Here is a 13579-nt window from a genome sequence, read left to right on the forward strand (position 1 = left end):
CCCTCTAAGGTATAATAGGCTGGTAGAGATACTTTCTCTGAAAAAGGCTGTGATGAAGGAGGCAAACAGAATAGAGTGTGCATGTGGGGACCAGATGCCAGGAACAGAAAAGGAAGAAGGCTTAGGAGCTTCTTTCTTTTTGTGGTTGTGGCTGAGACTGCTCCTGCTATGCATGTCTGAGAGGGCAAGTTCACAGGCAATTGCTGCTTCTCTCAGGGGTCATTGTTTTGCCTACATAGAAGACCCTGGTTCTCAGGCTGTATCCATTTCTAGAGATCATATATATCTTTTCTTCTACACAAGATCTTTTATAGTGATTTAATTCACTTTCCAGGCATCACTGCTACCTCCTTGAGAATAATTCCGAAATCTCTATGTCCTTCCTGATCTTGAATAGATTTTCAGTGTTTAATATCTTTAGTACCTTGTGCTAATACATTGTGTTAAAAAATGCACACATGCCATTGTTTAGTGTCAGGCTGTGTATAGTTCACTAATTATTGAAAAATTATACATGCCCAACTGTGACTGCTCTTCTGCAGTTCAATAATATGTCTCATATTGTCTGCTGGACAGCTGACCCTGGAATGTCATTGTAACCACAAATAGCTTGCCTGTAATTGAACTCACTATGTCTTTCCTAAATCAACTTGCCTCTGTCTTCTGCCTCTGTTCATTAACATCAACATTTACTGTTGTCCTAAGTTCCAAGATTTGGAGTCATTCTTGACTCCTCTATCTTAGGCTCTCACCAAATCCAAACTCTGAGATTGTCCTCATTCACTTGGTGGAATGCTAATTTGCCATTTGTTCTTCCCTTTCCTTATCCATTATTGACCTAGTACTCTACTCAACCCACAGGATAGTTCCATCTCCTAAATCTAGGTTCCTTTATCAGAGACACTGGTGACTACACTGTGTATGTAACTTCATTAAGCCTATTTTATTTAGAAAAGGTCTTTCTGTATATATATATATAATATTATATATTATATATTAATATAATATATATATAATATATTATATATTATATATATTATATATATATATAATATATATATAATATTTTATATATATATATAAAATATATATATATTTTTTTGCCCTGGAACCTTTTTTATTCTTAAAGGAATATTATGTAGAGCCCCACTATGTAAGAGACATAATCATGAAGGTATTCTGGCTGAAAATGGGCTGAGGGAAGCACAATCCCCTTGACCTGCCTCAACTTTAGAGGCAGCCTCTTTGGAACTCAAGAGATCCATTGAGGGAGTTTGAAAACATGGATTTACAGAATAAACAACTATGAATATGTAAGTTTTCTTCAAAATGTCTTATTTTAAAGAATTATTTTTTATCAATGTATGCAAACTTTCCAACCTAGTCATATAAGTTCATGTAAAATTCATAAATGCAAGTGCCAGTGTCCCATCCCTGTTGTGCTAATGGCATTTCCCCCGCCTTGAGTTCTAACGTAAATTCTATTTTTCTCAGCCCCAGTACCTCTTCTTCTTTAGGGGTTTTCTAGATCATCCCAGATCTCAGCAAATCTTTCTTCAAATCCTGCAGTATTCCTTTTCTTACATTCTTCCTGTACTATCTTATATGCTTTTTTTCGAGTATGTGTTCAATCTCTGCCACTTAGATCATAAGCCACTTAAGGGAAAAATCAGGTCTTTTGCTACTTTTTATCCTCAGCATCTAGTATAATATGCTGCCTGTAGCGTTTGCTTAGTTGGTATACTTTGATGGTAATCTCTAGCAGGAAATAATACCTATAGGCTCATCTATCTCACTTTCATTAATAGAAGTCTAAATTAAATATCCTGTCTTTGAAAATGTTTCTCCAGAGTAGGGTTTTTAAGTAAGGAGAACCAGTCACTACGACTTTAATTGCAAGCATTATTTTTCTCTCCAATTACCATTTAGCCTACAACTAGCTTCTTTGACTGTCTTTCATTAGACTTTGTTGGAAGCTAGATTTAGGGAATGACAACAGATGGTTGCAAGCGGGAAATTCTCCATTCAGACTAGAAAGAGTGGTTTAGTCCATCCCCTAACTTTTCAGCAAACATACATATAAATCATAATTCAAAGATTATAAGAAATTTACATTTATAGGTAAATTACACGGTGACAGTTTCTTTGTGAATCCCTTTTAAGTCCTTTAGCATGTTTCACATGGCCCTGTACAGTCGAGCCCTCTCCACTTCTCCATCCTTCTCTCTACCACCCATCCCCCTATTCACCACAACCTAGCTGCAATGGCAAGCTTTACGTTGCTCCCTGAATTGCCAAGCTCCGTCCCTCCTCTTGTTTCCTGCTAGTGGCAGCCTCTGCCTAGATGGTCTTCCCTGCTTCTTTCCTGATCAATTCCTGTCATCCTTTGAGCCTTAGCCTGCTTGTCACTTACTTAGAGAGTTTTTGTCTCATCTCCCACAATAGGTTAAGCTTCCTTGCCATGTGCTTTCATAGTTCTTATCATAATTATAATTATATATCAACTGTAAATCAATTTGTTTTGGGTCTCTGTTCCATATTAAATTATAAGCTGTAAGATGTTAGAAACTATACAAATCTTATTCACTATAATATTTTCAATGTCTAGAATAAAGCTTAATGCATAATAGATGCTTGAATACATAAATGAATGAGGATTTTAGGAATGACTATCCTATAAAACTTTCAGATAAACAAACCATTCTTATATTATTCACATGTAGAGTTTAATTCTTCTCACTGCTGCCCTGAATGGACATGAGCAGCCTTCTCTGGGTCACGTAATTCACATGAACATGCATACATATTTTATGAAGTAACTTCTGCTTTTATAAAAGCAAAGCAAAACATAACAAGTATTGCGCAGTGAAAATCTTCATTTGCTCTCATACAGAATCTAAACAGCTTAAATGATTAGGTATAATATGAAAATGTACAAATATATTTTTTTGTTTGAAATTGTCTCATTTATGCACACTAGCTTGGATATTCCTATAATTCTTTTTACGTAAGGTTATTTTGCAAATATATGCTGTTGAGTTAAAAAGAGCAAGAAAGCTGTCTCATAGCTAAAAAATAGCCACATGTTGAAAGCTTTCGGTATATGTTTATCAGTAAAGTTAATGTGGCCCCCTTCCCTACAGGCTCTTGCAACCCCACTGATATGTCCCTGACCTGTTTCCGTGTCCTTTGAGTCTTCAGTTACCCTGCTGAGTCAAACAATTGGAGAACAAATTAAAGCCAACTGCAGAGAAGATTATTTTCTGATACAAAAATCTGACCTTAAAGAACTCAAGCCTTGAATATCTTTCTGTCAGGATGGCAGCAGTTCACAAATTTGCATTGAAAAGTCTAACATTTCACACAATCTCACTTTTAATTCCCCCACTATTACTGTCATAACTAGAATGAGTGCAAGACTCAACTGAGTCAGCCCCTTTACCAGGATAAATCATTATTCAGTTTAAAGGAAGGGGATATCTAATTGTACTTGGTAACAGCTTTCAAACCCATGTTTACATCTGCATTATTCTTTTCCTACCCACCTTTTCTCCTTTTATATCCAATCAGAAAAAGAACAGTGTAAATAAATGTTAAGTTTTGAGGGTAGGTGTCAAACACGCACCTACTCACTGCAAAAAGAACTATATATGGATGACATCAAGCCTTTCTCTACAGTGACTGACCTGCATACTTCTAAATTATCAGACCCATCGTCATAGGTGGCAGGAGGCTTCTGAACAGGGTTATTCACCTGGAGCCCTGCATCATTCATGTCCTTGCTGCCTTCTGGAACTCCCAGTATTTCAGTGCTGGAATCTGTTTCTGAAAATGTCTTCTTCATTATTTCATTTTTCCTAAGATTTTGCAAGAGCCGAGGATCTCTGTGGTGATATCTACCTTTGCTCTTCTCATGATTCCTTGAGGATCTCTTAATTTCAGAGGGTCCTTGAGTCAGAGAAGGGTTGCATTCTTGGTGCCTTGTATGTTTTCCTCTGTGGAGATTTAAAGAGCAACTCTCACATTCAATCAGCTCTTGTTGCTCTTTACCTTTGGATCCCAGATCAACGAGCTCAATTCCGTTAGGAGTGGAAGACCCAGCTAAGTTTTCACACGGCTTATTATTATTTCTCCTCCTTCTTCTTGACAGTCTGAATTTAACCTGGGCTCTTCTTTTTGCCTGAATCCAATGACTCTCATCTGTGGAAGATGAATCTGAAGAATCTGTGTAAAGCTCCCTCCACCTGGGGCTTGAGATTTGAAGGTGAAAGTCATTTTTTCTCCCTCTTATTTGTTCTTCTGCAGCATGCTCATATCTCTCAGAGGCTTTTCTCCTCCTCCTAGGTCTTTGTTTTACTGATTTCTTACCAGACTCCTTCCTAGCAGGGCTCAGCACCATGACAGGGGTGCAATACTCAAATGACTCTTCTGACATGTCATGCAAGATGGCAGATCTAGACAGAGCAGCAGGCAAAGGATGGGAAATGGGAATGGAGAGGAAAGCCATGGAAAAACAGAGAGAGAGAATGATGAAAATGACAGCATGGACCAGAAGTAGATAAATAAAGATCAACTGAAGAAAATGAACTAAATGAAAAAAAATAGCCAGTATAAATTTTCTATGGACCATGTAAAGCAGAAGCAAGAGACACACATTCTCAGAACAAAAAACAAGAATACGAATATTGATCCAAAGAATATAGATTAAGATAATTTGTTCAGCACTTACCTGCAGATGTCCTGAGTGGATGGACAGACAGACAACCTTGACTGGCTCCTGGGAGCTGTCCCTGTTGTTGGGCTGCTTGCCTGGAGAAACAAGTTAGATAATTTGGCATCTTGGTTAAGGTAATACATGGTTGATATCTTGCTTTTTTTCCACATATTTAAAAAATTACAACAAACGTGGCTGCTGGTCATGTTGCTTATAATGCAGAACAGAGAATATAGGAAGTTTGAGGTTCGTTTTGCAAAAGTAAAACTTATTTGAGGAACCTGGAACAGCTGAGATGCTGCGCTATTTTGCTGTTACTTCATTTACGAGAGAGGAAGATGATTCCACAAGTTTCTATTCTATTTACTGTAATCATTTGAGTGGAATAGCTCAATTTGCTTTGGAAACAAATGAATAATACTTGAAGATCCTATGATATAAGGACTAAAGCACTATTATGTGACAAGGATAATAATAGTCTGAGAAGTCTAATCAAACAGGCATTAGGTTGCTAGATACTTCCTGAAGCTAACATCAAGGCCCCATGAGATATTTGAAAATACTTTGTAATATTTAAAAGCCTGAATTTATTGCTATTAAAATTTCATTAATGAAACTAATAAAATATATCCCTTGCAACACTATTGGCCTTTCATATCTTTTAACCCTATAACCATACTAAGTCTGAGAATAAGAAAGCCTGAAACATCAGATTATTAGCATAAAGTTGAGTGCATTTCACTAAAGTCCTACCTTTGAAACAGTATTTTCTTCACTCTATTTGACTTTAACCTGTTGTGTTTAATATAGGTTATGATGATAAATAAAAAACTAGAATGTAGGGATAATTTTCTATGTTCCAGGCATTGTGCTGTAGCTTTATGTACTGCTTTAATTATACAATAATCTCACAAGTGGAAAGTAATAATAACTAACAGTTTTGAGTGAATAATATGTGCTTATCACTGTTCTAAGTCATTTCCATATATTCATTAATACAATAAATCTTTGTAGTAAATACTATAATTACATACATGTTACAGTTGAGGAAACTGAAAAATTGGGGCTGCTTCTCACTGATGGGTGGTAACAATGAGATCTGGACCAGGTATCTGGCTCCACTATGGGTGGAGATCTGGGTCCAGATTCAGGCCTGTTTGACTGCATAGATGAAATGCACAATTTCGTCACCAAGAAAATAACAGTGAAGGTAGAAAGATTACCCCAAATTTCGAAGTCATTCTAAAAATTCTCATATTGGAACTATATAATCACGATTCTGAAATCCAGAGAAAGAGGAACAAATTCTAACTCAAGAGATCAGGTCATATTTGAAGAGAAGGTATAGTAGGCTAAATAACGGTCCCCCCAAATATCTCAACATCCTAATCTTTGAATAGTGAATATTTTACCTTTTATGGTAAAAGGGACTTTGCAGATGTGATTAAGTTAACTATCTTGAGTTGAGGAGATTTATGCAAATTATACTGGTAAACCCAATGTAATCATTAGGATCCTTATGAGAGGGAGGCAGTAGAGTTAGTCAGAGAGAGAACATGAAGAATATGAATAGAGGTAAGAAAGGAGGAAGATACTACACTGATGGTTTTCAAGGTGAAAAAAGGGAAACCCTGAGGAAGGTGGCATGGGGAAGCTTAAAAAGGCTAGAAAATGAGTTCTAGAGTTTCCAGAAGGAATTCAGCCCTATTAACATGTTGATTTTAGCCCAGTGGGATCTCTATTTGGCTTCTGACCTCTAGAACTATAAGATGACAAAGCCCCAGGGAAATGCAGATGCAGAGACTACTGGATCCCAGGACGTGATGTATTCTGGTAGTGGCTCTGCTCTCAAAATGGTGCCATGTTGCAGCAGGTTAGGTCCCAGGAGGTGGGGGGATCCCTATGATAGTAGTTATAGGAAATTAATAAGGAGGTAACGATCCAGCTAATCTTAAAAGGCAAATAGGAATTATTTAAAAAGATTAAAAATATTCAAGGTAGAGGAAACCATTTGTTAAGAGACCTAAAGACACCACCAAAAAACTCCTGGAACTGATAAACAGATGCAGTAAATTTGCAGGATACACATCAACATACAAAAATCAATAGTGTTTCCAAACCCCGGTGAAACAAAGTAGATGAGAAAGAAATCAAAAGAGAAATCCCATTTATAATGGTGACCAAAAAAACCCCACTTAGGAATAAATTTAACTAAGAAGGTGAAAGCTCTCTACAATGGAAACTACAAAACAGTAATGAAAGAAATTGAAGAGGAATAAAAAAAAAATGAAAAGATTCTGTGCTGATGGAATGGAAGAATTAATATTGTTGAAATGACCATACTGTCCAAAGCAATCTACAGTTTCAGTGCAAACCCTACCAAAATATCAAGCAAATTATTTGAAGAAATAGAAAAAACAATCCCAAAATTCACATAGAACCACAAAAGAGCCCAAATAACAAAAGCAATGTTGAGCAAAAAGAACTAAGCTAGAAGCATCACACTACTTGACTTCAAAATGTACTACAAATTCATAGTAATCAAAAGAGCATGGCATTGTTATAAAAACAGACACATAGACCCATGGAACACAACAGGGAATTCAGAAATTATCCATGTATTTATAGCCAACTGATTTTCAACAAAGGTGCCAAGAACTTACATTGGAAAAAGAACATCTTAATGATGCTTAGTAAACTGGATATCCATATGAAGAAGAATGAAACTAGACTTCTATCTTTCACTATATATAAAAATCAACTCAAAATGAATTAAAGACTTAAATATAGACCCAAAACTAAAAGACTATTAGGAAAAACATGGAGAAATTGCTTCAGGACATTGATCTTTTAGAAAAGTTTTTGTGGGTACGACTTCAAAAGCACAGACAACAAAAAACAAAATAGACAAATGAGACTACATCAAACTAAAAAGCAAAGCTTTCTCCTTGCTTGTGCAAAGGATTGTTTCCTCTGCACAACAAAGAAAACAATCAACGTAGTGAAGAGACAGTCTGTAGCATGGGAGAAAATATTTGCAAACCATACATCCAATGAGGAACTAATATATAGAATATACAAGGAACCCAAACAGCTTAACAGCAGTAATAAGAATAATCTGATTGTAAAATGGGAAAATGATTTGAATAGACATTTCTCAAAATAAGACAGACAAATGGCCAATACATATATGAAAAAGTGCTCAATATCACTATAATTAGAGAACTGCAAATCAAAGCCACAGTGAGATATTATCTCACTCTCCTTAGGATGTCTATTATCAAAAATATAGCAAATGGGCATGGCGGTGCACGCCTGTAGTCCGAGCTACTTGGGAGGATGTGCTGGAGGCTTCCTTGAGCCCAGGTGTTTGAAGCTAGCCTGGGCAATATAGTGAGACCCCTGTCTCTTAAAACACACACACACACACACACACACACAAAAGTAACAAAATAAAATTCACCAGAATGTGTGAGGATGAAAAGAAATTGAAACTCATATATACTATTGTTGGAATGTAATTTAGTACAGACATTATGGAAAACAGTAGGGAAATTTCTCTAAAATCTAAAAATATTACTACCATATGATCCAGCAATCCCACTATACTGGGTATTTATTCAAATAAAAGGAAACCAGTTCATCAAAGAGATATGCGAACCCCCATGATTATTGTAGCATTAGTCACAATAGATATAGACTCAATCTAAATGTTCATCAGCAGATGAATGGATACAGAAAATGTGATATATATGCATAATATAATTTTATTTACTCATAAAAACAAACAAAATCATGTCATTTGCAGCAACATAGATGAGCCTGGGAGACAGCAGGTTAAGTAAAATAAGCACAGAGGTAAGTATTGCATTTCTCACTCATTTGTGGGAATTTAAAAATTGGGCTCATGGGAGTAGAAATTAGAATTGTGGTCATTGGAGACTGGCAAGGATAGGGAAAAGTTAGTTAACAGATACAAAATTACAGCCAAGTAAGAGGAAGACATTTTAGTGGTTTATAACACCATAAAGTGAATATAGCTAACAATAGTTTACTGTATATTTTCAAAAAGCTAGAAGAGATGTTGGATGTTCCCCACAGAAAAATAATAAATGTTTGAGGTGATGGATTGGTAATTACCCAATTTGATCACTACAAATTGTATACAAATATTGAAATATCACTTGGTATCCCTAATAATGTAAATTATTACACATTAAGTAAAAATAAGAATTTTTAAAACCTCACTTCATTCAAGTTTTTTTAAGATCAACTTCCTATTTTCATCTTTTGAACAGATAAATAGCTACTTTTTTAAAACATAAGAATATCTGTTCTCTAAGCAGTATATAATGTTGTTAAATTATACATTCTTTATTCTATGTATGGCCATAGAATCTAATAAAGAACTCTCTATATAGCAGGCACTGAGTAAAGGTCACCTGTGAAGTCTGCTACTTGCCCTCTTTGAAAAAAATTAATGCAGCCCAAGTGTCCTCAAATCACTGATGATGTTATTATGTATGTGAACCACGTGATGATGAGCATCATAATGGATACCTATGGCTATGAAGCTATACAGACAAAGATGTCAAAATAGACATGATCATAATAAAACAAATGTCATAATTCCACAGGTCTGAACAAATGTATGTTTTACAATGGGAAAATGATGGATCACTGAATAGTAACACAGAATATTTAAAACACACAGCTTTCCTTTGGAGAGTTTTTCTGTCCACCATCACAATGAATCAGATAGCATTTATGTCTACAGCCCTTAAGTATTTTGAAGGGAATGGAAAACATTCCTTGTTGCCGAAGAATATTCAAATAGGTCATATGAAATATTCATTTGTACATGTTCCGCTTGCTGGTGGGCTGCCATAGCAGATGCTGTGCCTGAATCCTTGGCCCTCTTCTGAGTTCACCTGAATGCTGACTGCTTCCCATGTCAGTGCCTGTGCCTATCTGTTTCTCTGCCCCAGGTCTTTCATCGTTCCATGTGCTTTTGCTTGGCTGCACACAGGCACAACCTGGAAGTGTGATAAGTTAATACACCCTAGGACAAGTCTTGGACTAGAGTCAGTGGATGGATGTTCTAGCCTCTTCACTCTTTAGAGGGGCGGTTCTGGGAAGCTCTGAGGTAACTTCCAGAGTTTCTCAAAGGTCTCAAGCTGGATGCAGGCCTAGTTTCCCCTATCTCAATAGCTTCTTAACATTTCCCTTTTCTCTGTCTTACTTTTCACATGTATTGCTGTCCTTTATGGGATCACTTCCTAGCCAAACTATCTGCACTCTGCTAAAATAGCATCAAAATTAAGACTGGGATTTAGTTAACCAGCTGCCTCTTGTTGTGGAACCCAGTTAAAATAAAATGAATCCTAGCTTGTTTCACTTTCGATTCATTTGCTCAGCAAACAAAAATTAAAGGTTTATTACATGATAGATAATATGATATACTCTGGAAATAAAGAAACAGATGGCAGCCCAAAGGGGCTTCTTGTTTAGTGGAGAGATTTAAATGAACTGGCAATTTTAATACAGTCTGGTATATCCTGATAGTGCCCAATAGTGGGGTTCTGATGAAGAAAGCACATCTGACATAGAGTAGAACAGGGGTTTAATGTCAGCTTCCCAGAGAAGGAGACGCCTGTCCAACACAAGGTGAGTGTGACTCAAGTGGGGGATGGCAGCCCAGGCAAGGACAAGGATGTGTCAAAACACAGAGTAGAGAGAAGACGTCTTGGTATGGGATCTACAGAAAGTTTTGTAATGACTGGGAGAAAGATGTTGAGTGAGGTGAGAAGTGGTACATAGTCAAGATGAAAAAGTAGATGGAGGTTTTGAATGTTACATTGATGTGTTGGATTGCATCCTGAAAAGAATGAAAAGTTATTGCAAGTATTCAGCAGGAAATAGAACTTATTAAATCTGGGTACTAGAAAGGTCATTTTGGCAGCTGAGAATTGGAAGGTTCAGGGTTGTCTGAAAGCAAAGAGCAGAGTTAGGATTCCATATATCCAGGATGCAGTGAGGATGGAGAAAAGGGATAGTTTGAGCAATCAAATCCCAACAGGTTGTTTTATTTTAAGATATGATAAAAATAATTTGAAAGATCAACTGAAAAAGTGACACAGGGGAAAAGATTCAGGAAAATTATTTAATAAAACTCAGTAGGATCCAGAAATGAGGATACTTTTACCAGACATCTAAATGTAGTATAATTCTAGAAATTAACAGAATATGCACATGGCACAGGGAAAGACACATCATTAGAATAGAACTGAGAGGCTAGGAATCTGTCTGTCTATATGTATCTTTCTGTTTCTCGGTACAGACAAATTTGCATTTCTAGTTAGTGGGAAAAGGTAGGTTATTAAAAAAATGGTGTTGACTGGTCATTTGGAAGAATGTAAACCTGAGTCTACTGGTTACAGTAAAGTTTAGGCAAATGCAAGATTTAAATATAGCAAAAAAAAAAAAAAGACCCATCAAAGTATGAGAAAAACATAATTTATGTTTAATTAATGTTTATAATAGGTGGAAAAAATCCTTTTCTTATGATGATGTAAAACAAAATGTGATATAGGAAAACAGATAAATATGATGATCTAAAAAATAAAAACTTCTAATATATAAAAAGGAAACACATACACCCATATACCAAAACCATCCTGGACAAAACCAGAATTCATAAATAATGCCTCATTTTATTGCATATATGATAGCCAAATAGCTAATTTCTCTAGTATTTGGAGATCTTTCACGGATCAAGAAGGAAAAGTTGATCAGTTTTACAGAAAAATGAGCAAAACAGGTAGGTAGTTCACAGAAAGGGAATTATACATGGCCAAAAGCCCTGTGTAAAAAGATGATCAATCTCAATAAGCAGATAAATGTAAATTCAATTAACAATGGTATCCACGTTAACTTATCAGATCAGCACATTTTAAAGAGATTGATAATACCCAGTGTAGCCAAGGTGGGGAAGCCATGCATTGCTATATATTGTTGAAGTAACTGTAAATTGGTACAACTTATTTGGAGAGAAATTTGATAAACTCTATTAAAATAAAAAAATGTATACCATTAAAGTTGGAAATTCTACTCATGGGAATTAATTTTGCTGAAACATTTTTATAATTGCCCAAAGATATATTTACAAGATTGTTCATTACAGCATTATCTGTAATAGCAAGAAGTTGGAAACAACCCAAGTGTTAATTCATTATTTACAATGAAATACATAAACCATAAAAAGAATGAGGTATACCACACACACACACACACACACAAACACACACACAGAGAGAGAGAGAGACACACACACACACACACACATTTATAGAATATATTTTTAGGAGAAAAATAAAGTTTCAAAATTGTATACAGTGTCATCTTGTTAGGGTAAATAGTGCTTTATTGCTATCTGTTTGTGTATGCACAGAAAAAAATCTGGAAAAGTACACATCTAGCCATTAGCAGTGATTATACCTGTGAGTTGGGATCATTGGAAACCTTTATTTCTCAGGTTGTATATTTCGTAATGTTTAAAATCTCTAATTTAATAATGAGAAAAGTAATTCTTTGGTCATGTTGATGATGTCATAAATGACAACTACTAACATCAAGAATCAAGATTTGTGTTTTGTTCTCCACTATTTAAGTGATAAACTCTTTGCTTATTTAAAGTCTTAGAGCTCCACTTCCCCTTTCATTAAATGTAGTCAATAATAACATCCACATAAAAGGATTGTGAGGATAATAACATGAAATCATTGATCTGATAACTGTTTTGTAGAGTGTCTAAGAGTTGTAATAGGACACTAATCTTGAAATACTATAATTCTTTTTACTAATTCTCAGTATGTCATTTTTTTCTCCCCACACATGAACTCAATGGTATTCTCCTGTTCAGAAGGAAGACACATAACAGTCTTAGACCAGTAACTCTCAATCCTGTCTAAAAATAAGAATTGCTGGGAAGTTTTTAAAAAATACCTTTGCCCAGGTTGATGATTCTAGAATCTGTGAGGAATGGACCTGTAGCACAGCACCTGGATGTTAGTATCCTTAAAAGCTGCTCCAGTGACTGTAACGCCCATCCAGAGTTAGAAACCACTGGTTTAGGTTAAAGGAGATCCTATCCTACTTAGAATTTTGTATTAGATTTTTTTCTGAGATTTCAGTGAGAGAATATTTGTGAAAGCTTGATTTTTTTAAACAAAGAAAACTGTGTTTTCTAAATTCCCAATTTTTGCTTTATATATCTATAAGAGATCTTGGAGTTCTGTGCATAATTTTACTACAATCTATAGAGAAAGGAGACAGAAGGTACGACTGAAGAAAAATTTGCAGCATACAGGAACACTGGGTCTCTGCTTACTACTACTTGCTGCTGAAGAGCAGGACAGGAGGAGAAAAACAAAGACTGAAATTCCACTGCCTTTACTCTCCATTTATCCACCCTGGGTTGAATGTGGTTTGGGCAGAGGGTATGGGGATAGAGAAGGGTATGAGGAAGACTCACCAGGATATTTCTGGGGGAAAACCAAGAGCACGACTCTTGTTCTTCCCTTCCTGGGAGGACTATGTGCCTTTCAGGCCAGCTTCTCAGCCAGCATGGGCAGTGCCTAATGTGGTACCGGTGTCTTAGGGTAGGAGTGACTAAGGCAGATGGACCTGAGATAGTTCCCTCCCACCCCCAGCCTGATGTGGGGTTAGAAAATCTAGACATCTTCTTCTGCCTTTCTGGGTTGTGTAAAAGGCAGCTGAGATTTCTTACCCAGGGAAGTAACCAGGGGTCACCAGAGTTAAAGTTAATGTGACTTTATAACAGAAAGCCACAGAAAACACTACCAA

General features: G+C 36.1%; 1 protein-coding gene across 8 annotated transcripts in view; it reads right to left on the reverse strand.

Annotated features, from left to right (window-relative positions):
* MARCHF1 (membrane associated ring-CH-type finger 1) overlaps positions 1-13579 on the reverse strand; it is an 852478-nt gene that overhangs the window by 78535 nt on the left and 760364 nt on the right. For 7 of the 8 annotated variants that reach the window (XM_055111978.2, XM_055111976.2, XM_024928548.4 and 4 more), the window contains one exon: positions 4730-4809. In XM_055111978.2, the coding sequence (XP_054967953.1) occupies positions 4730-4809 (80 nt within the window). Of the gene's footprint in view, positions 1-3686; positions 4455-4729; positions 4810-13579 lie in introns of all 8 variants that reach the window. The other variant, XM_063603975.1, reaches the window with a different exon arrangement.

The sequence above is a fragment of the Pan paniscus genome, chromosome 3 (genome assembly GCF_029289425.2).
Source record: "Pan paniscus chromosome 3, NHGRI_mPanPan1-v2.0_pri, whole genome shotgun sequence".
Taxonomy (NCBI): Eukaryota; Metazoa; Chordata; class Mammalia; order Primates; family Hominidae; genus Pan; species Pan paniscus.